The 24,789-nt window shown below is 42.4% G+C and overlaps 1 protein-coding gene across 13 annotated transcripts in view; it reads right to left on the bottom strand.

Moving 5' to 3' along the window:
- Positions 1-223: 223 nt before the first annotated feature.
- The window catches only part of HIVEP2 (HIVEP zinc finger 2), a 140,550-nt gene continuing 115,984 nt past the window's right edge, over positions 224-24,789 (bottom strand). For all 13 annotated transcript variants that reach the window (XM_062614256.1, XM_062614255.1, XM_062614262.1 and 10 more), the window contains 6 exons: positions 18,529-24,141; positions 17,648-17,802; positions 13,090-13,265; positions 10,648-10,749; positions 9,200-10,110; positions 224-2,711 (listed from right to left, as the gene is read on the bottom strand). In XM_062614256.1, coding sequence (XP_062470240.1) covers positions 1,911-2,711; positions 9,200-10,110; positions 10,648-10,749; positions 13,090-13,265; positions 17,648-17,802; positions 18,529-23,931 — 7,548 coding nt within the window. In that variant the 5' untranslated portion in view covers positions 23,932-24,141 and the 3' untranslated portion in view covers positions 224-1,910. The remainder of the gene's footprint in view (positions 2,712-9,199; positions 10,111-10,647; positions 10,750-13,089; positions 13,266-17,647; positions 17,803-18,528; positions 24,142-24,789) is intronic.

Here is a 24,789-nt window from a genome sequence, read left to right as displayed (position 1 = left end):
GTGGTTCTCCCCCCACATGGTATTATTGAAGAAATAAACTGGTCTAGTTTGATAATATCTGAGGAGGACAAAATAGGATCCATATTTTTTTGCTGCTGCCCACATTCTTAAGGGCTCTTCTTGTGCAGGAAAGCAACACTTGGGAATAAAAAGGCTCTTACAATATACTGGAAGGCCAATAAACTTGGAAAACTCAAAGAACACATGAAGACTAGACACCTCATGCATGTAACTGTATATTTATTTCTTTTTAAAGAACACTCCTTAAATGTATTGTAAGTCAATATACAAACTTGGTTTCACAGATTTATAATCCACTAAATAGCACAAAATATAATCCAGGTCGTTGGGTTTCTTTCATCTCCGTGTGTGTGTGTGTCTGAGTGCGTGCATGTGTGCACGCACGCATGCTGCTGGTGGTAGTGGTAACCCACCACATGTGTTCAAACACAAGCCTGGGCTCCACCTGACTTTCCCCTGGAGCAAGCCCAATCCAGATGGACACCCTGCTCTGGAAGACTGCGACTTTCTTGCCTGTGAATCCCACTCCTCCAAGAGACAGGGTGGTGGAGCTCTCTGCCTCACCAGCAGGGCCATGGTCCTCCATCAGTGGGATAGGATGGGAGCTTCCCTTGAAGCTGACTCAGGCACCGCTGTAGGGAGTGACCAGCTGTGGTGTTCAAGTGCAAGCAAACGCCTTTTCTCCCCACTCCAACCCCTCTCTGACACTTCAGGGCAGCTCTGAATGACAGCTACTCCCCACAGTCAGCCCTGGCGAGCAGGGGACTGCTGGGGCTCGGCGGGATGCCGCTTGTCCAGCCAGCGGGCCGGCTCCTCACCCAGCCCCATGCGGCCATACGGACCTCGCCACCCTGCTGCTGGACTCTTCTTCCTGGCAGTCAGCAGTGCCCTGGCCCCGTGCCTGGCAGCACAGCAAACCTTGCCTGTCCTGGTGAGTTAGACAGACAGCACCAGTGATGCACGTATTTACATGGGGTGGAATGTTTTCCCATAGCTTTTTAAAGGAATATATAGATCAACATGTTCACATAAGACCAAATACTTTTAATATATATATAACTGTTTTATAAAGCTTTGAAAAAACTCACAATAGCACATTGTTTTACTTTAATGCTTTACGGTACTATCAGTTTAAAATCACAATCAGCACTTAAGTTATAGTCAATCCGGCAAACGAGACAAAAAAAAATTACAAGAGTTAAGAACTGACTGATACATCCTTTATCTTTTTTTTTTTTTTAACTAATGCATAAGTGCAGAATAAGATAAGATACTCTAGTTTAAATATCTTGTTTTACAATATACATTTTGTTCTAATTACGCAACAGTAAATCCCATGCTTCACATAGAAAAGCAATTCACAACATTAAGAAAAAAATTTACAATTTATGAAACAAAGTAAATAAATATTAGTATTACAGAATCAGAGCTGTACATAAAAGCTGTTCAGTTTTAATCATATAAAAATATGTTTTAGTGCAACCTCACATATATTGATGCTGTTTTGCTTTACATCATTTAGATCCAAGTGTCCAAAAAAGGAAAGAAATTACATTTATTACAAAGCAGATACACAAATTCTAAAATATGTACAAATTACTGCTAAAAAAATGCTTATAAGAATATAAGCAAAGTAAAGAAAAGGCACAAACATCTGTACAATTTAAAAGTACCAGACCCAATAAGAATTTCAAATTTAGTTTTGGTCAGGCTCATGATGACTTGTTATTTTATCTAATTCTTTTGATATAACAAAAGTATATATAATAGCAAACTACTGTAACTTAGAACAGGCATGCTGTAAAGTTGAATACTTCTATCTCTAGAAAAAAAAAAAAAAAGAAGGAAGTGGGGTAAATGTACGGGTGAAAGTCACCATGCATCTCAGATCAATGTGGCTTGCTCTTCTCAGATGACAGCTCTTTTCTTTCCTGTGTGCTTGATGGGGTGTCGCTCCTGCTGTGAAAGCCCAGCTGCCGGACGTCCACAAAGCTCTTGCTGTAAAAGGTGGGATGTGCTAATGCAGTCTGTGATGTACCAAAACTGTCCTGTTCACCACCGTGCAAGTCAGGATGGGTGGCTGAGGCACAGGGCTGGCCCGGCTCAGATCCACTAAAGTGTTTAATGCTAAAATGTGCACTTTCTAAGGGTTTCTGGTGAGGCTGCTCTGCCCCATGCAGAACGGCTTCTTCTGTGGCGATTCGCAGAGAGGCTATGGCTTTTGTACAAGTCTGTATGTTCTCCTCCTGCTCCCTCTCGGTAGCTACAACACTGTCCTCTGACGTGCTTTGCGCCAGCAACTGCAGCGAAGAGGAGGGCGCACTGGAGGGAGCGGTGAGGTGCAAGCTGTGCGGAGAGGTACGTTTCTCGTGGTGCTTAGAAATACTATACGATTCTTTTGTAAGGATTTCTGCGGTTCCTCTTTGCTTATCCTCAGAGCACTCCCTCTGCAGGGCCAGAGTGGACGGAGAATGTAAACTTGAAAGGGCCACTGGTACTGAATGGACCATCTGGATACCACCGATAGGCATCATGGGGATGGGTGCTCGGATCTGTTGCTGGGAGTGTAGTGGAAGATGACTGAAGACGTAGTCACTCGGATCTTCAGAGAACTGGCTAGACCTGCGGTGCTCCATGCCTCCTTTTTCTCCATATACATTGAAGTAAGGCCCCTGAGACAACCCCCTTCTCTGTAACCAGAAAAAAAACAAAAGAAATGTCAGCACTGCTACTTGCAAAATTCCTGTCCGGCTGCCAAACCACCTATCTGCCTTCCTGTCTAACACAGCCTCCCATTCATGCAGCACCTTTCATCCAGATAGATCCCAAAGCATTTGGAAAACTCCACTAATTGCTTATCCAAAACACAGAGGTGGTTTTGCTTAGCTCAGCCCCACAGGCCTCATACCTCTGAGGTGAAAGGCAGCAGCTAGTTAAGTGTTCAGCGATACAATGCAGCAATTTAGGTCAGGAAGTGAACAGCATTATATTCAACTGAAACTGTAGAGAGAATTTGGGGTAGATAGAGTTTCATTCCCCAGGAGAAATTTGGCCAGGAGATCCATCTGGCCCTTTTAGAGAACTGTGCAAACTGTGTTGGTATTGGCAGTCCACACTGGGTATCAATACCTTGTTGCAGAGAAATACACATCCAAACACTCCCATGCTGATGAGCAGCATGGGAAAAAATCTGACTGCAGGTAGGTACTTTCTGCCTGCTAAAGATTCTGCAGCCTCAGAGAAGGCACTTGCTCCCCACAAGGTTCACCCAATCCTTGATGAAAGGGGATGGGCATTTCCATGGGAATTCAGGACCAATTATGACAATGCCATTACGACAATGGAGAACCATTTTGGCCTATCTATAATGTAAACAATAAATAATAACAAAAGCACAGACATAAGCTGTGAGTGCAAATGATGGTTCTGTGGCAGGGAGATTCACCACTCATAATGGGATTGAGAAGAATGAGGGATTTTGTGATGGCTAATAAAAATCATTCTCACAATATTGACATTCTCAGTAGCTTCCCATTAGTTCCTGGCTTGGAAGAACAAATAGCTCCATTTCCACCCAGTGTTAAATGTGCCCTGGGCTTTTGGGTTTCTCTTGTTTTCATTCTTAACTTTTAAAATTTGTTTTCCATCCGATGAATAAGTATCATTTATTGCTGACCAGAGAAATAACGATGACACAAGTGCAAGATGACTTCTTCATAATTATGTGTGGGATTTGGCCACATAACTCTGACTCCCATAGGAAATTAAATGAATGAACATGCTTATCTCTGCTCTGCAAATTGTCCAGACACCTATCAATTGCCCCACAGCTGCACTGCTACCACAGACTTGGTGTGGCAGCCTGAGGACTGCACTGCTAAATGCCAACTCATTTAAGTGGCAGCACTTCACTGCTGGGAAATCCTAGCTCTCCAGGCATTAAGCAACCTCTTGACCCCATCCTGGGGAACTGGTTTAAGGGGCAATTAAAGATTCAGTTTCTGTGCTACCCAGGGGCTCAATCTCACTGTGCTCAGATGCTTTGTCTGGTTTGATATAAATCAAAGCTGGGACAGGAAGGGTGACCCATAATCATCAGACACAAACTTAAGAGATGCTATTATTCAGAGGCTAATCTATGTTGGGAATTGTCCTATTCAGAAAGTGAGACACTTGAGTCTCATAAAAGAGAAACTGTCATAAGAAAGCACAGTGACAGCACATACAGCTGAATGGGGAAAAATTTACAGAATAAACTGCAGTTGCCAAGCCACAAAACATACTTCACCTACCCTGTCAGTCCTTCCTATCACTAACCTCACCTCTGCACAGCTGCTTGCCTCCTTTTTTTCCCTGTCTTTTGTCTGTCAAGCTGTTTCTGTCATACTGTCCTCTCAGTTGCTTCCTAAGCCATGACATTTATCACTATTGCATCTCATGTGAAATTGGGCTAAGGGAAATAGAGCAAAAGCAACCAAAAAAAAGGAGAGCAAAACTCATCAAAGAACAAACTCAGTCACACAGAAATCTCTAACTGAGGAAGACACTGACTTCATGTTGTACCCTGCCACAGTTCCAAAAGGGAACAGGAAAACAGTCTGTCCTTGTTGGATATAGGTGGCTAATACAATAGAAACTGCTACATGCTTTGAGATCAGCAGTATCATCCAATATATGTCTCGTATGCCTAATTTTCACGCAGACAGTGACAGTGTGTGCATGCCCACTGGATGCCTTCCAAGCCTGGCTAAGCACATATCGGATTATCTTTCTCTAGCTCTGGCAGATGAGTTTGGAAATGGCCAGCATAAATGGTTACAGGCAATAATAAATGTTCGTATCTCTTGCTCTGTTTTTATTTCCTTTACTAGCTAGCACTTTTATACCTACAAACAGACACACATATACATATTCATGGGGAAAGACTATTAGAGGAGTTGCCTACTTTTAATGAACATCCTGAAAATCCAAAGATTTTATTCTGTTGACAGGGTGAGTATTAGATCCCACAACTGAGCACAGTGCAAAAAGTCACAGGATCTTTTTGCAGCACAGTCAGAAGGGGTTGAGTGCAGTGCAGTGAGACAAGTTACTCTGTCAGGCGATGGGAATATAGCTTGTTTCCTATGCATTCGCATTTGTTGCAATTTAGCCTATTTCCTTCCAACTCCAGGTGACATACAATTTCCCAAGCAACTATATTCTGTAGCAGCTTTTCACTAAACTCTCTGACCTGGTCATAAGGCCAGACTGCCACATCACACCCCTGAGCAAAGACATATCCAGCTTCAAAGGTCCCAGTGATGAGGTAGGTTTACCCTGTATCTGGTACATGACCCAAAACAGGCCACAGGGGATTAAGAGGAAGATTGCTTTACAAAGCCAAGCACACTTCACAGATGTCCTCCTGGCAGTCCCAGCCCACAGCCTACAAAAAGATGGCGAGTGGAAAACAACCTCTTTGATTACCACATCCTAATGTAATTGAGGCTTTTAAAGGTTAAAAACCAGAAAATGTTGAACTCTATTGTTAAATTCAATAATACAGCATATTACTGACGTAATGACTATAAATACGTGTGGACTTCAGCTTCAGGATCAGTTCAGTCTTCAGTCCTAAGAATGTACCACCACAGCCCACATACACCAGTGGACCTATTTACAGTTCACCTGGACTTTAAGTGTTTTACACTGGCTCTCTGCACACTGAAGATGATAAACTATTGAGTGCTTGGGAAGGGATTTAATATCCTTATGTCTGGGATGATCAAAGGATCTTAAGTACTATTGACTTGCAAGTGGATATAGAGGTGGCCTTCATCTCTCCTGAGTATTTCAGAATTCAAAGCAAATGAGATGTGCAACAGCAACACAAGCTAAAATGCACTACCTCCTAGAAGCTACCTCCTACAGACAAGTTTGGACTGCTCATAGCAAGATATATTCAAAGACTCATTTTGTCTAGCTCTGGGAATGGAAGAACAGGCAAAAGCTCTGGTCCATGCTGGGAAGTAGCAGGGTGCACTAGGAGTGGGGACAATCAGGAACAGAGTAGAACTGTTGGTGCTGGATCCCATGTTAACAATATACATGTTGTGGGGTTGGAGGGGAAGGCTGCTTTGGACTAACCTGACACGGTCTCTTCTCACTCACTTGAATACCTACTTTAAATTTAAGTGCACCTGCTGCATTCCTGGAGCACATTTTTCCATTTAATTTCAGCTGAAAATAATCCAGGTCACTTACTCCAAGACTGGTCTGCAGTGTGGGTCAAAGCACCACAAATGTGACAAGAGACATTGCGTGATCTAAACTAAAATGGTAACAGAAAGGCATTCATGGTGCAGCGTTCAAAAGCAGCCTTCCCATCTCTTCCTTGCTCAGGACTGACAGAAAATGACTGGCGAGAAGAATCAGAGCCCTTCAATAATAGCACCAGCCTCCTCAGAAAGGCAAGAAACCTCTAGCATTGGCAGACGAGAAGATCATGAATGTATCTGGAGAGCAGTCAGGATGTGCCTTTACATTTAAAGATGCCAATTTAATTTGCCAAAGCCAAATGTCCACCAGCATCAACCAGAGCCTCAGGCTACTTTGCAGAAAGTAACCTGTTGCAAGAGTGCGTCCTGTTATTAACTGCCAAAGAAAAAGAGGTATGTTTTTCTGTATTTTTGTACAACCAACAAAAACAGCTACTTTCCCCATGCTCTTTTCCACTTCCTGAAGAAATTATTTCAACTGCTTCCTATGTGGTACTTTCAATGCTGGAGCACTTTACAAGCTCTTTGCACAAGACCACCAAAACTCATGAACATTCAAGGGGAAACAACATGAAGGGGAACTACATCAGCACTGGCCGAAGTAACTAGAACAAACACATTGATTTCAGTGGAGAAGAAAGAAAACTGGCCTCTTCTGGGAACTGCAGGCACCAGAAGCACAAAACCCACTTTCATTCCTGCAAGGACTGGGAACCCAATACAGCTCTGAAAGAGGAAGCATGACTTTAAGCTGGCCCATGCATCACTGATACAGTTGCTAATCGTGTTCTGATTTGCTGGATTTCACTTCTCTGAAAGTGAAAAACAGCCTTTATTCCTTTTTTCTTCTCTGACAGCTTTCATTTATAGCAAGCTCAGGTGTTATTTGTCTTCCCACACACTGTGTATAATAACTCGTGTTTCACCTAAACTCAACTACTGTTCGGCTAAAGTATGTCTTCCAGAAAGGCATCAAGCGGCGAGGAATCAGTCTTTCCTTCTTTGCAGTCATTTGTTAAGATGGGCCATCATCCTCACTTGTCATTTCCTCATTTAAATTTGCCTGGGCTCCACTTACAGTGATGTCTGTATTCAGGTGGTGGTACTGAGGTCTGGAATTCTCTTTCAGAATACTCAACATGCCACTGAGTTACCAACACTTTCTGTACGACAAATGATTTTTACATTGAGTTTTTCACTGCCACATGGCTGATCAAACCTCAAAAACAAGTGTTAAAAGCCCATCTGGCATGGTGGACTTTCCACAGAAGGAGCTAAGGGTGCTAAAAGAGTCCATACAATGTGTTAAACGCCTTGCTGGAAGGTGTGTATAACACACAAGGCAAACATTACAGCAAGAACTGTCAGATGGCCAAGGGTGACTGTTACATACCCTTTTGCCAGCATTATGACACATCCAAAATCTCTGCTACAGGATACCAGTGGAAATGTGTCATGTGGACATTAGGGACTGGGAGTCCCTGCACAATGTCAGCTGTAGCATCTCACATAATCCCTTCCGTTTGATACTAAGACATCATGACTGTCAAACTGGTGGCTCTTTATCCTCTGTTGTACTTCCTTACTCTGTTGGTAGAACTGCTGGCAGGATTTCTATCCTCTCTGTTACACAGTGATCATCCCTATGAGAGTGCGGCAGGGTTTCAGCATGCCCTTCCTCAAGGGCCATTTAGTCAGTCACCCCTCTCTGCTACTCTCTCCAACAACTCACTAGGTCATGGGCCCATGTCCAAGATGTGGGAGACTATCTACACATATGGCTGCTCACGTTGCAGCTTTCCCTTTTTCTCCTGAAAAGCTGGAAGCCACTTCCGGATATTCCAGGCTGGTGGCATCTTGTGCCTGAGAAGCACCACAAAGACTACACAAAGAGCCAAGAAGACTGTCAATGGGGAAGCAGGGATGAGAGAGCCCTGCCAGGAGGAGAGCAGAGAGGCAGGGGCCCTGAGGCAGTGTGAGCCTCTCATAGCTTGCCTGGGTTAAACCCACACATACGGGGTGGTGAGACTGGCAGTGAGAGAGCAGCAGAAACATCAAGCACGGTGAAGGGAACATACTAAATAAATAACTAAATAATATATAGTGAGACCACTCCTTAACTCTAAAGACCAGATCTATTTGTGGAGAGAGTATTTTGTGAATGCTAGGACCAGTTAAAAGTGCAAAGACGGCAGTTTCACAGAGCTGATTTACCAAAACGGAACGGCACAGACCAGCAGCTGTGCAGGTTTTGCATATCTCCCTTTCCACCCATATGGTTTTGTCCCTGCCAAAACAGGGACAGTTTGTGATAGCACTTTCTGCAGGGCAGACAGCTGCCTGCTCCTGTATCCTTACTCAGTAGTATCCTTTAAACTCCAGATCCTGATTTCAATGGGCACCCTGTTTTCCCAGAGGTCCCATTTATTTTAGATTTTTTTTCCATTAAACAATACTCAGTGATGGGCACTACACTGCAGCATCAGGGCCTTAAGTCCTGATCTGGGCTCGATCCCATCTGACGGTCTGAAAAGTAAAAGGTTTTACAGTGAAGAAACAAGCCCCAGATGCCATATAAACTTCCTGGACCACTTAATATAATATAATACAATATATATAATGAATATAATAAAAATGGGGCAATTAAGGTAAGCCAGCCTAACTTCTCTGAAGGTAATGGAGCTACTCAGGTTTGAACCGAGTGAAAATTTAACACTTAGACAGACTCTATTGCATCTAACTGAATCAACAGCTTGACGTGGTCCCTGTCTATTCCAAATTTGTTGTATTTGTTCCAGACATCCCGTCAGGGCTCAAAGCTTATGCCTTCTTCTTCTAAAAAGCTAAAAATACCGTGCACAAGTTAGGAAAGTATACTGTTTCTGATAACAGGAGTGAAAATATTCTTTCATACTTACTGAATGCCCCACTGGAAAAGATTCGGACTGTAAATATTGACCCATGGACAATGCTGGATTATGGTATAAGCCCCTCCGTGGAGATGCTGCTCTAACAGAGGCCATGTATCTCCTCTCTCGCCTAGGAGATAAATCTCTTCGAACAGATGCATCTTTCCCGGGTGACATTGGTCTCCTTGGTGACAAGTGACGTCTTGGTGACATGTCCCGTCTTGGTGATAACTCTCTCCTCAGCACAGCCTCCTTCCGTGGGGAAAGGTGCCTCATGGGTGAAATATCTCTTCGGGGTGACAGATGCCTTCTGGGTGACAAATCCCCTTTTGGCATTAAATACCTCTTTGGTGAGTTATCTCTATAGGGTGAAGAATCGTAGCCGGGTGATGACTGTTGACTGGAAGGTGAGAGGTCCCTCGGAGATGAACTAGGGTCTAATGAAACCACATAATCCTCATCCATGCAGCTGGGTATGTCCAATCTGTCTTTATCGGGCTCTGAATCGGTACTCTTACTCTGGAAAAACCTCTGATACTCTGTCATCTGTGAGTCTTCACAGGAGTCGCTTGGTGTTATAAGCTGAGTAACCTGAATGCTAGGTAAGGTGACCAAGTAACTGATGAGGGAGGAGTGTCCCACAGGAAGGGAGCCCTCAGGGGAAGCCCCCTGTGATGCCCCAGCTGAGTTCACTGACAGGGAGGAGAACCGAGGGGGCTGTGGGCTGGTGCTTCTTGATCTGGTTTTTGGTGTCGAGTCTCCCTGAGTATCATCAAAATCATCCTCATCTTCATCATCATCATCATTGTCGTCACCATCCTCGCCGTCTGACTCCTCTGCGTCAGAAAACTGGTGTTCTGCTGACAGGCCTGCTAGGTTGCTACTCTTTTCTGCCTCCTGCTGCATGTCCTCCATGTTTTCTGAAAGAGCCACAGCAAGTCAAAATGGTGAGCACATACCCCATCTCTTACACCTTCCACCACATTCATTCCCCACCCAGGACACCTACTGCCATCGCTAGATGCTTTTCATCTGGGATGGCTGCATAACAACATTCTTCATACTCTCAAACCATAATTTTTCATAGTAATAACTTTACAATCTATACTTGAAGTATAAAAAGTAAATTCATCCTATCCCATCTTGCAACTTCACTAAAAGTTCCCACCTCTCATATCTAAATCAAAAAGATTAGGAACTTTGTATGAGATAGAAGATGACAGATCATACTTTTATTTCTAGCTCCTCCTCATGTATCTTAATACAAAATGGAATTCAGACACATGGATTGGATTTATTTTTTATACTTCCTGTTTATTAAAAATATGCCTCTTAATTAAAAAATACCCCAAATACTTTTAATATATTTTCCCATGCCATCCACTGTGCTAAAGTGCAGTGAGTTATTTGCATACTCCAGAGGCCATTCCAACTAAAATTAAATCATTCTGACATACCTGCTTCTTCAGTTTCAGCATCATCTACAGATGTCATTGATACTCCGAGCTCCAGGCATTTTTTCATATGTGCTTTAGACTTCATATGTTTTGTCAGATTTCCTATGGGTCAGAGATTAATTTAATTAATGGACAACAGTAAAGATCACTCTCCAAGTCAGGTTTTGGTGTATCTTAACTTCGTTATGCTGCAGATGGGGGCTTTTAGTTTAAGAAAAAAACCCAACAGACAGGGCTGACTCATCCAGCCCACTGCCCTCAGAGCCTGTTTTAATGAGAGTGGGTTTTTGTATTAAAAAAACCTCAAACTTAAACTCAGGGCCTGAGAGGAATATAAGCATCTGTCCAATTTTCCACATGGCATTTAGGCACCCCAGCAAGCTAAAAAACTCTCTTTTTGATGTTATCTATCAGTGTTGGTGGTATGTACAGACTGCCTGGGCATCAAAGTAAATCCAGTCCACACCAGCCATTCAGGGCTCACACTCCTAGTTTCACAGTGGTACTTTCAAGCTGAGTGCTCTTCCATGTACTTCATATGTAGGTTCCAAATGTTCAGCATATTCAAAGCACTTTGAAGGAAAAGTACCCCACAAAAAAAGACATTTATGGGAGACTTTCTTTTGCAAGTTTACCATCTACCTGCAATCTCTGAACTTGGAGGAGCTGTCCTTAACTGCATTCACCTGGGATGCGGGAAATCCAGGTTCAGCTCCCTACTTTGGAGTACGAATCTGAACCAGACACAGCTGGGATTTGAAATCAGATCTCCCGTTCCCCTGAGGGAGCAATCTAACACTAGACTATTGACTTTCTGGAGTGCCTGTCTTGGTCTGTTTTTTCACAGACAAGAAAACTGGGTTGAGACTGGCCCCAAGAGACATTTCATGGCAAAGAATATTGAGCACAACCTGGAGATAAAAGAATATAGCTCTAATCAATAAGCCACTTTGGGCACATTTGCAACTTTCAGTCTCAGCTAGTTCAAATTAATTCTCTTCCCAACAGGAGTTTTTTATTGTGCCTGCATGAAAAGTCTAACTTGGCCACTGGTGCCTCTGCATGGCTAAGTGCTCAAGGTGTACACTGAAAACCTAAGTACCTCTGAAGGTCTAAGCAAAATAGCAACAATAGTTATGAGCCTGACAACTGCTCGTAAGCAGTAATCATCAGTTAAAAACTTCTTGTACTTTGAAGGTGAATAACTTAGTCACTTAGTCTCTTCCTACTCATGCCCTTCTTGTGCAATAGCATGCCACCTCCTCCCTGTTTCTTCTTCTCTGCCATAAATGCCAGCCTCAGCAAGCAATTTCACATTTCTTTCCATGCCATCTCTTCTGCCTGGAATGCCCTCTCTGAACACAGCTGCAAAACCACAATCCTTCTTCAAGTCCCTCCTCAAGGCCCATTCCTCCAGCGATGTCAAATGTAAACAATGATCCAAGAACAGCTCACCAAATGGTCTATTGGGACTACAAACGAGCAGCTCCTTGTCTTTGTCTCTACATCCCCATGAAAGTTCTCATCTTAAATTAGGTTGATGGGTCTACTACCATCCATCAGCTATTCCCATCTTTGGCAGAGGAAGAAGTGCTGGAGTCATGGAAACTATTACAATTCTCAATCCTCAAAACAGCCATGAAGCTGCGCTGGGATCTTGGGAGAAATTTCCTTCAGTTTCCTCTCTCCCTCTTCAAGTAAATTCATCGCACTGGGACCAGAATCCATTTCCCTTGTCTACCAAAGGGAAGTGAAGAAACTGAGAATTTAAGGCTCATTTGGGCTGTGCTACAAAGAAATGCTACCAAAATAAAAGATATATTTTTTCTCTTAAGGAGATAGTTGCAACACATATCCAGATTCCAAAGAATATAATTATCTGTGGCCTCAGCGTGACAAATGGAAGCTTTTTTCTGGGCTGATAAATACATGTGAACACAAGCTATCAGATCTCTATTCATAATTAATGCCACAGTGGATGGAGTGGCCCATCTGGGAGACATACATTATTTATAAACTTGAAACTGACCCACTGTAAAGCCCGTGAAGGCATGTTTTCCTCAGCAGCTGATGCTCTGCTTCTACATTATGTCATAACAAGAGTATTATCCTGGTAGCATTTAAGTGTTGCTGCAATCAAAATTTGCACCATGTAACATTTTTGGCAGAAAGTATTATTGGTAAGGGTGGTTCTTATGCTACTACATTTTCTCTGCAGACATATGGACCAGTCAAGAGCCTATAGCCTGCAATGAAGCAATGCAAAATCCCTGGATCAATTAAACAGAAGAGAAGAACTTCTTTGATGAAGTCATGTATAAAATAATTTTGTTCTGAGGAAAATTCTCTCCTTGATTGCAAAGGGTACTTGGAGCCCAGATAGCAAAACAGCTCAAGATCTGTTTGGGAAGTGGCAAGAGTTCAGCAAAAAGGGTCAAGTACCTTTAGTTTTGAAAGCAAAATTGCACAACTTGCATACATAAGGCCGGACATCAGTATGAGTGCGGATATGTTTCTTGAGCATGCTTGGCTTTTTGCAACGAATTCCACATTCTTCACAAATGTACTTTCCTCGGCCACGACCTCTGACATAGACATAATCCTCATTTGATTTATACCTGTTGGAAAGGAGCAAGCACTTAAATCACAGAGACTCCAGGTCACATACATGCATAAACATCCCCTCTATGCATCTGATCCTGATCCTGTATACATCTAATCGAAACAAATTTGCATAAGTCCATAGGAACTACTGAACTTTCAGTCTGGAACTCACAAAGTATTTGCCTTTCAGGGAATGCACTGGTCCCAAGTGTGTTTTAACAATATGAGACCAAAGAGTTAGATTGTAAGAATAGTATAAACACCTTGTCAGAAAACAGATTAGCTATTATTCCTACAGACACAGCACAACTCCAAATACAAGTCTGCAGGTTGGATTTGTTTCAGTTAACTGTAGTCTTGTACAATGCAGGCATCTACCACCACTGAAAACAGTGTTTTATGTCACGGTCCGTTTAACCATTTTAGTGTATTTATCCCTTGGGATCAGATAAATCACATCCTGGAAATTCCCGTTTCTCCCCATTAAGCATAAAGGGAATGCAGATGTCTAGCAAAGACATATGCATTTCACTACAGATGCCTGAAGTTCCCGAAGATGGATCCCTCCCTAAGGGACACCAAGCTGAGTTCACTCAGGTATGTGCTGCTTCAGAAATAAAATGGGAAACTTCCAAACTGCATACTTAGCAGAAAGCTGTTAAAAGAAATTTTCTTAGCACAGGCGTAAGCATTCCATGCTATTTTTGCTGATTACATAGTGTGTAGTTAGATAATAAATAAGATATGGAAATCTATTTAAAGGTGTACATTGCCTTTACTATCATGATAAATTGTTAACACTGAAATCTAAAAGGGCCCAGGGGAGCTGTTCTGAGGTTTGAAAAGCACAGGGCATTCCCTAGGGGGAGAATTTCATCCTCACTCACCCTAAATAAAATCCAGAAATTGCAAGAACTGAGAAATAACATTTTTTCTGCCCTCTGTCCTCCATTGCCCTCTACCTAAGAAGCACAAAGTACTTTCAGTCACCCTGTGGATATGCAGCCCACAAGATACCGTTGGTACTGTCAGTGCTTTAAATAAATAAGGGACTACGTGAAAGATTCTGTTAATGTGATGATAACTCTACAAGAAGCAAGTGGAAATTTTGGGGTTACAGAGCTGAAACTTGTTTCAAGTGTGCTTTTCTTAGATGAATACTTCTTCCGTATGTTCAGCTACATCGATGGCAATATAAATACTGAAACTAGTATCTTAGAAATACATAAAACACTGTCCTGTTCTTATGTCCATCTTGTTATCTATTAAACAAGGGTGATCAGGTATTAGAACAGGCTTCCCAGGGAAGTGACCAGAATCACCATCCCTGGAAGTGTTCAAAAAACGTTTAGATGAATTCCTCAGTGACATTGTTTAGTGGTGGACTTGGCAGTCCTGGGTAAAAGGTCGGACTTAATGATCTTAAAGGCCATTTCCAAACAAGTTGGAAAACATCTAAACACATCCGCTCCTTTTTAAAACGCAGATGCCTAAATAAATTTTTTTTTTCATCTCCTTTCCAATAAAGATGGCCCTTTCCATTTTCCTTCATTGGGCAAAACTGGCACAGTCTAATGTCATTTAATATCTAGCTATCTCTCTAGCAGGATTTTTTTGTTTAGCATTTCTGTGATTCTGCTTTTCTGTCTGCTCCATTTCCCAAGTTCTCCTTCATATGTACATGCTAATAATTCCTAGTCACTTCTCTATCCCCTGCTTCATCAGCTATGTCCAAGCTTTCTCCCAAAATGCCCAATATTGTTTGAAAGACTGCAGTTTTATCATCTTTTCATCTCTCCTTACAGCCTGATTTTGCTGGGATGGGCACGACAGGCTTTGGCGCAGTGAGGTGGTGCTGTGCTGTGACATCTACACTTTTAGCCTCAACCCCATTCATTTTGTTCCTTCAGCCTTTCACTCATCCCTAGCAACATCTATTTGCTTTCTGCCCATCTGCCATACGAGCTCTCCACTCCTCTGGCACAAGGCAGCTGCACAGCTGCACTTCCCCGCCTGGTGGACAGGCTTCCCCACCAACTGAAAACTGACAACTGCAGGTCTTTCTCCACTATGGATTCTGAACTGCCTTCTTCACGCTTACAGAATGAAAGCAGTCAAGAAGCTTAAGCAAATCCACTCCCCAAGTCAAACGAAAACCAAAAAGAAAACACTCTGCTGAAACAAGATATCACCATGTGCACTTGTCTGTCCAGAGGAGAAAACATGAAACAAAGATGACAGACATTTGCTGCACAGTTCAGAGCACTATTTCAGTGCATGCTGAGATGACACAAAGATGAGCTTGGTGAGACTAGAGCAGAATAGAGGAGAACAGAACAGCTCTAAACAGCCAAGAGCAAACAAGCATGGAAAAAACTAGCTGTTAGAAGTCATAAACAAAAACCTAAAGAGGAAGACAAATTCAAAGATCAGGACAGAAAACAATGAAAGACATAGTTATAATATCTAAAGAATATTAAATCCATTTAAAAAATAGCCGAACTAATGAAAAGAATGATTCTACCTTTCCACAAATAGTTCCTATAAAATGTACAATAAAATGATGATGTATAAGGAAAGAACGGACCCATAATGTCCCTGCTCATTGCACAGGGGTTGGACTAGATAACTTTTGAAGGTCCCTTCCTACCCAAACTATTCTGTGATTCTATGATTAATACTACATCATTTCATTCACTTTGCAGGTCATAGGCTCCTACTGATGAAGTCCCAGTCTACTGTACAGATTATGTGTATGTCCGTGTCCCACTCCCCTCAAAATTAATCTGCACATCAAGGTTTCTTATGTTTTGTTTTACTCAAAAGGGTATCTAAACATAGCTATTTATTACTAGAAGGCATTTCTAGGTGAGATGCAAATTATATGACTTTACACAGTTTTATAGACCTTATTGGTGTACAGGGAAACCTGAGATGGTGCAAGTAACATACAAAGTTTCTTAAAGAAGTTATTAGATGGTAAATGCATTTTATAGAGTGATCTGTAGCAGCTCGCATGGACCTGAATCCTCCTTTAAGTTGCTTTTCTTAGCACACTTTTACTCTTTTGACCTCTCATCACTCAGCTTACATAGTGCAGACTATCTTCAGCTGGGTGATCCAAATTCAGAAATGATACACAGTGGGACGCAGGCAAATTTTATACTCCAAAGTGGGTGCGAGTTGAAGCAGCAACTCTTTAAACTTCTTGTAAACTTAGGTTCACTCTTGTGTAGCCAGACTACTGGCTTGGGTATTGGGACAAAGTACAACTACAGAGAACAGCCAGGACCAGGGTGTCTGGGTCAGCATACCTACAACAATCTCCAAAATAACATTTTCAGTCTTTCAGGTGAGATGTAGGCTATACTCCTTCAGTGTTACAGACTACAGAGAAATGCCAATGTTAATTTAGTGCAGACTATTCAAATGAAACTAAAACACATGATGTTAATGAAAGACAACTGAGATTTTTACAGGGTACAAACTGACAGGAAAAGGAAATGTATGTACAAATTTTTCACTTCTCCATCCTGACCTGTTTAGTTACCTCAGTGAAACAGTGCTGTGAGACCATCTGAGTTTGGTAAGACAGAAAAACACATCTTGTTCAGCCACCTGACTATTCACTACTGACAACTGGCATATTAATTGCATCGTGTCAGAATTCTGTAAAAGAAATTAGACAGTTTCTTCCATTTTAGACTATACTGCTGAGGCAAACAAGTGTCCATTTCCATTGCTTTTTATAACAAGCTTCACACGCCTCCAAACAATGTTAATGGGTTTTCGGGTCTCCTTTTTTCCTCTCTTTTATTTGTTTTGTTATCACTTGAGTGACAGACAGCCATGGTAAAATTAAACGCAGTTTTATCAACCATACATGACAGATCTACAGATTAGGCATAGATTTCATTGTCACCTTACATTTTATCTCGAAAATCTAATTTCAGTAAATAATAAAAAATTACAAGAGTTAAGAGTAAGCATGCCTAGCTAACCCATTCAAATGCTTGAAAGTACACAGAATCTCAAAATGGAAAGATAACCTCATTGAAGCCATTAAATACAAAGAAATGGTATAGAAAACATCAAAATGTTAACTGTTTATCCATTTCTTTTTGACCTAAGGAATGAAAGTAACAATTCTGAGTGAGTGCTCCCACAGAGACAGAAAATATAACTGTCCTAATAGCAAAGTAGAGCCCAGAGTAAGTATACAGGTACCCTGTGGTTTATTTTAAGACTGACATATACACAAAAAAGAAGAGATTTGGGAGCTACAGGACATGGCAGGAATACAGGAGACTGTTCACATCGGAACTCATTCATATTAATTTTCAAATCTCTTTAAAATGACAGGCTGAGCTTGAAATTTCCAGTTGTTTTTTCTTACCCTCCTTCAAAGATTTTAATTCGTATCGGCTCAGTTTGTTTGGATGTAATGTCTTTATCTCCATGAATGTCTCCTTTTACTCTTTCTTTTATAATATTCCCCACTACTTTCTTTTCAAGCTTGCTGCCAAACAAGAAGAATGGCTCGTGTTTCATCTGTAGAACAAAGTCAAGGAAGGGTGTTACTGCTGGAGCACACAATAAACGCACACTTCATTTCAAGTAACATTCCAGGTAAAAGCCAAACTCTCATTTTGATGGAACTCTATAAGAAGAATTAATTTGCCCCATTTAATTTAACTAAGATAAAGGGCAGCATGAACAAATTTTTACCGCACCATATCTTTCCTCAGGAAAAAAAAAAAATCTTGGGAAATAGAGGTGGAAAAACCTTAGAAAGCAATTTATTGCCATTACAGAATTTTCCCTGGCACCATTATCTAATGCTTAGTTCGTGAGGAAGAGTAAGTATGTAAAAGACATTAAATGGAACTGAAGATCCCTACTAATTTTTAACTTAATCTTTAATTACGAATGCAAATGACTGTTTGTGCCTGATACTGTTTGAATCAGGACATGGCAAAAACAAAGGACAAAATAAAAGGAGATAATTAACCAGGCTCTGGCACACATGAAGGGAGGACTTTAAAAGCCTCATTTTTTACATCTCATGTTGAAAATGGAGAGAGAGACAGCAGAAGTAGCAGAGCTTGCAGAAGAGTAAATTTAAGCTCAAAAGTTGTCATGGGAAGATGTCAATGTCCCATTTCCCAATGGGGAACCTTTTTCTTTGAAAAAATCACTAGCTTACATTTCATAGTTTACTAATATTTTCTCAACTAAAGATACACAAATTAAATTTTATTAAAACCTCTTATTTACCTGAGCAAACTGCTTCCATGCACTTGATGATGTCAGTTTACCAGCTCCAGGTCTATGCATAGCAGCCAGAGTGTAGATTTCCGTGGTGTTTTTTTGCTTGGACCTTAAAAGCGCTAAAGTAGTCTTTGTACTTAGCCCAGATGGGTTTGGGTTACATGAACTTATACACCATGAAGCATAAACTGAAGATTTGAGGGTTGGTTGCTGTATGTAATTGGGCTTTGTATAGTTTAAGAAACACCAGCTCACAGTAGTAGTAGTGCGCAGACTTGGGAACTGAAGGATCTGCTGAAAATCTGCTGCGTCTGTCAGGAGAATGGTTGAGCCTGTGACTTTCCCACTGCCATTGGATGACACCTGGACTAACATCCCAAGAGGCAATTTTTGATGTTTCAGCTGGTCTTCTGGCTGAATTTCTCCTGGTGGTAATGAAGACCTCTGTGGACTCATGCTCATATCTGAAGCTGTTTCATCCACATCCAGTTCTTCTGGCGAGTCTCTTCCTTCCGAAGGGCCACTGGACTTCTGCCCTGGTGACGTGGAATCAAAACTGGAAAGTTTCTCCCTGCTCGGTGGGAAAGCATCAGGTGCTGGCATGCTCACAGGTGGGAAATCTTGGGATGATGAGGACGACAGTGGTGATGAGGATGACATGGATGGCAGACTTTCTTTTGGCTCGGTAGCACAGCTCTGCCGTACTAGCTGAGGCTTCTGCACTCTTGGGAAATCTTTCTTTATATCTGAGTTAGTTAACTCAACTGCGCTTAGTTCCTCAACTATCTGCCCATACATTTTTTCTTCTTTGACTCGTTTCTGCTGCTTGGTTTCCATGAAGAGCTCCAAGCTGCTGGCAGGTGAAAGCATTCGTTTGCCTCCTCCCAAGGTAGAAGCCATGTCTGAACTGGAAGGCAAACACAGGGGAATTCGCGGCTCCAGTCCTAGTGGTAACGTCTGTGGCACTTTCCACAAAGGATACTTTTCTAGCCCTCCATGCTGACCCAACATCTGAGCTATGTTAAATCCAATTCCTTGCATGGTTGCATTAGTTGCCAATGTTCTTTGAGAAACAGTCTCATCAACTTTACAAATTACAATTGCAGGACTGTTACTTTGTCCAAGGATCTGGGAAATGCTTGTGTACATGACACTACCATAAGATGGCACATGGGTTTGAATTCTGACAGGAACAACTGTTCCTGGCAAAGACTGTACAGATCCATCACTTGGGGAGTCAAAATCTGTCTGAAGATGCTGCTCAGAGGAGGTATCTGTTGGTTTAATGCTGTGGTCTGACTGGTACTTAGCAAGAGTATTTTTTGAATACTGCCCAGATGTTCCTGAGTAATGCTGGTATGCTTGCTCTTTAGCATGCATATAATCAGCTGATTTCTTGCTAATATACTCTGGTGCATGTTCCAGGTGATAACTTGGAGGAGCATCTGTTTGGAAAGGCTGTTTGACATAAGATTTCTGCAGCTGTTGTACAAAATGATGCTGGAAGTGTAGAGGTTCTGTGCATGACTGCCACAAGACAGGCTGCTGAGATGGTGGTAAGTGAACCATGCAGACAGCTGGATAGGAGAACTGAAACAAGGTGCTATGAATAGGGTCAAATGGGACTTTTTCCTGATGTGCAAATAGCTGCTGCTGCTCTGATGGATGTTTGCTAGGAATATAAGGTGCTTGTTGGATCAAGGAAGTCCTTAACATTTCTGAGCTGTCTGCAAGAAGAGCCTGTTGCTGGGTGAGGTGTGATGAGCTATTACTAAGTTGAGCACAGGAGCCAATAGCCTGTTTTCCAGAGTCATCTACCTGAATGGGCTGAAGTACAGAGGAAGGAGAGTGATGCCAGGCAAGCTGGGAGGAGCGAAGACCAGCCTGTGCATGTTCCATCTGCTCCTGCTTTATACTTTGTTCTGTACTCTGATCAGTCTGGGAGATCTCTGGAAAACCACTGAAGGAAGCCTGGCGAACCAAGAAGCATTTCTTCCTTTCTCGGGATGGAGACAGTGCCGTAGTGGGTGTCCCAGCTGAAGAGGCATGGGACAGGTTCCCATAATCAAATGATTTACTTCGGATCTCTGGGATTTCAGCAGCATGAGGACAGGGCATCTGTTCAGATGAGCAGCGTCTCATTTCCCTCTGATGGTGATGCCCAGGGACGGAAAGTGAGTAAGCACCGGCTGGAACTGTTAAAAACTCAGACTGTTTTCCAAACTCATCTTGTTTGGAAGGTGTGATGAGCTTCATGTTCTCTTCTCTTTCAAAGGACATTGAGAAACTTGAACTGTGGGACAAATTACTTTCTTGGCTAGGGCTGCGAGAGAGGCTTGTACCTGTGGACTCAAAGCTGGATTCTCCAGAGGAGTGCTCCATGTCAGCCAGTCGTAAACGCTTCTTTTTGGGTGGTAGCTTTTCGGCTGGAAGTTGAGAAAGGGTTTCACTTCTCTGAGGCCACTGGAATTCTTCAGTGGGTCTCTCTTGCTCTTTACTCTGCACTTCTTTATCTTTCTCAGGCTTATCTGGCTCTTCTGTGACACGAATTTCAGGTACCTGGATGTTGTGCTGGCGAACCAGCCTAGGTTGCATATGATATGGCTGAGGCTGCTGGGATGGAGATGGCTTACTGGTTTCAGCAGTTTCTGTTTGTGGAGCTCGGTCTGGGCTCATTGGGGACTCACAAATCTCACTTTCACATGTTTCAGGTGGTGAATAGATCTTTTCCTGCTGGCATGCAATAATTTCTGTAGATTCAGACCTTTCAAATGAGTTTGGCCTGCTCAATGAATTTGTGTGCTGAATGACAGAAATGACATTTCCAGGGGGCTTTCTGGCCAGTGATTCTGCAGTCTTTTCTTGTTCTGCAGTTAAGGGTGAGTCTTCCAGAGAAGCAGCCGGGCTTCCAGACTGCAAGTAAGGCCTGCAGATTTCAAAACGCTCAGCATGGCAATGGGCAGCATTGTCCAGACCTTGAAGGGCAAACCCACTCCTTGGCACATCCTGAATTTGGGATTTGGGATCTAAGTCCAAAGGCTGAATTCCCCCAGTGGTTCCAGTAGTACTGCTGCAAAGCATGGGGCTGTCTTCCTCATCTCCAACACTCTCTTCTTTCCTGCGCTTTCTGTTTTCAAAAGTTGTTCCAAGCATGGATGGCACTGCCTGGGATTGTCCGAATGGATCAACAAAGTACTCTCCCACCTTGCTCATCCCTCCTAAGGATGGAGAGTCCCTGTAGCTCTGCTTCTGAGCTTCAAATTCTTCCCACTTTCTGTAGTGCTTTCCACTGGCATCATAGTCATAAAAGGTTTTCTCTTTTAAGAATGGTCCTTTGTCACCTATTGTTTGTCTACTGGAAGCAATAATGATATTTTTCCCTGTTCTTCCATGATAGTCTGAATCTGAGTGTCCCTCCTGCACAGAGGGCAATTCAAAGGCAGCCTGCCTTCTCAACATCCTTTGGTGGGATATTCCCACTGTCCCAGGATAAAATACATCATCTGAGCCAGTCATCTTCTCATCAAATGAATGGCTTCCTCTCAGAGATGGGGGAATACTTAGGTTGTTTGCAGAAGAGGTTGGCATGGAGTTACTTCTAATAAGAGGAGAGGAATCTACTGGAGGCTCTAGAAGGACAGGCATGTCACCCTGGAGACTGACTTGGTACAAACTGGATTCATTTTTGATGGATGATGTGGTGGTCTGGGACTGCCTAGATTCTATACTGCCGCCTGGATAAACTTGTGTAGATTTAATAGTGCTCAAATTACTGGAGTCAATGAGTTCTTCTTTATTTGGAGTCAGCTGAGTAATATGTTCCTCCAGCATCTTGATATCTAATCTGTTATTTAAAAGAGGTAATGGCTCTGCTTTGCCCTTTCTACCCATTAAACTGTGTTCCTGATTTGTTGTGGCTACTGTTAGTGCTGTCCTTTGATTAATCCTATAGAACTTCCCAAAGATGATCTCTTCATAAGACTTTGCATTAGTATTTGGTGGGCTAATTTGCTGCTCAGCACTTTCTGAGCGGGAAAAATAACCAGAGTCAGTGCTTCCTTTGCTGTGTGGGCTCAGGAGGTTTAACGACTGCTCAGAATCTTGCCCTTTTTTCTCTGACAGTCTTAGTGCAAGTCGCTGTTTAACTGTATGAGAGTCATCAGACTTGGTACTTAAGGATGGGTTTTGCAACATATCAGAGCCAATATATGGTGAACTCTCACTGGGTAACTGAATTCCACTTTTAGGGATAATCAAAATGGGCACTTTCATTGGCCCCACCAAGGACTCTTCCATGGAGGAGTGAAAACTGCTCCTGCTACCGATGTCCAGGGGGAGCTGTGGGACAGGGCTCAGTTTGTCAGACCCTTCCATTAGGAGTGGGGTCTCTTCATCAGTGTCCGTGCTCTGCTCGCCATCTGAATGTATTTCAGCCTCCACATCAATGTAACTGGCATCTAGGTCCAATTTAGAGACTGCTGACTCTGTGAAAGGTACCAATCCTGCCTTGATTGCATGGGCATGTGACTTCCTGTGCTTGTAAAGGTTGCTCTTCGTCTTGAAGGAGAAACCACAAGGAACACAAGGGTACGGTCGCTCCCCAGTATGAGACCTAATATGCTTTTTAAGTACACTAGGTTTGGCACAAGCCCGATTACAGTAAGGACAAATGTACTTGCCAGGCTTTTTGGGTTTGTGTTCCTTTTTGTGAGCATCTTCTGATTGTTCTAAAGATTTCTGTGAATATTGGCTGTATGCAGGGTTCAAACTTGAAATCTTCTTCCTGGAGAAACCTCCGCTATGGCTATGCATATGAAAAGGAAACAAGTCCTCTGAAGCAACTGATTGCAAGTGGCTAGGATACTGCCACGGAGGGCCTTCCAAGCTCTGATGTGGCTTTATGTTGTGCAAGAAGCCTTGTGGCAATGAATGCTGTGGGAAAGAAAGTGAATGTTGACATGAGTAAGGACTTGGACGATGCTGTGGGTATTGCTTCTCTGTGACTTGCTGTGCAGCTTCATTTGATGATACCAATTTCCCAGAACCAAAAAGTTGTGCTGATGCTGTGTTTCCTATTTGCTCGTGATCTATTTGTGGTTGCCTCTGTACTTCTTGATTGCCAAAAGTGCTCATCTTAATAACAGCTGAATGTTCTTGCCTCCATCTACTTGGTACTTTAGCAGTTTCTCCAGACCTTGAGGTAGCTTTTTGCCCTACAGCTGTGTCCCCAGAGTCCATTTTGTTACACAAGGTCTTAAGTGCTAGTTCACTTGAAAGCTGTGCAGATACATGGAGTGTGTCCAAAGCTGTGCTTTTTAAAGTTTTGTTGCTGCCATTTTTCCAGGGCTGTTGCAAATTCACAGACTTTTCTTTCTCTTTGGAACTTTCCACGCAGTAGTCTATAGGCATTAGATTTGTGTCTGTACACTAATGTGAGTATTATACAGTTCTGTTCATGGCAGGAACTTTCCTAAACATTTATTATGTATTTGCAAAGACTTGTTATAGCATTTGGACATTTTCCATTGTTATTAAATACTGAGATGCAGAATGACCCAGAAATATTTGTGATCTACTAGAGCAAAGCTCGCTTCATCTCCTCCATTTTGACACAGCTATCTGTATGGAAAAATCAAAAACAAAGAAACCCCACACACCAATTAATACAGCCATGCTAAATAACATTGATGCAGTCAGTTGCTCTTCTATTAAGCGTTACACGAAAAGTATTGAGGGACTTAAGCAAAGGTAACTACATTTCACAAAATTCCCTTTTGTGAGCAGACACAGTGAAGTCTGGCTCCAGAGATTGCACACAAGCATAATCACTACTCAATAAAAGCCCTAGGAATAGAAAACAGAGATCTACACTTTCCAAATTAAACAGTAGCTTGGGAAGGCTTTCTGGAGATGATAGTTTAAGGGCTTAACTCTCAGAAAGTCCACCACCTACTTTCACAGGTCTTATAGCAAATCACAGCTGAGAACAGAGTCCTAACACCATGGGTGAGAATTACCTTATTCAGCATTACTCACCTACAGTTCAGACATGCACTTTAGTCACCGGGCCCTCCTCTGAAGTCAGAGGAGAGTGATCAGTACCTCCAGAGGAATCTTTTCATACTATGATGGCTGCTTCAAACACAGGGGATGCTTATGCACAGGTACCTCCATGATGGAGCTGCCTGTTTCTCACTGTCAGCTAGGCAGAAATCCTAGACAACTACCTTGGAGTATATATCAAATTCATAAGATGGCTAAAGTGAG

This window comes from Pezoporus occidentalis, unplaced genomic scaffold (genome assembly GCF_034315485.1).
Source record: "Pezoporus occidentalis ecotype Australia unplaced genomic scaffold, CSIRO_AGI_Poc_V1 ctg174, whole genome shotgun sequence".
Lineage (NCBI taxonomy): Eukaryota > Metazoa > Chordata > Aves > Psittaciformes > Psittacidae > Pezoporus > Pezoporus occidentalis.
This window is presented reverse-complemented; position numbering and strand designations above follow the sequence as displayed.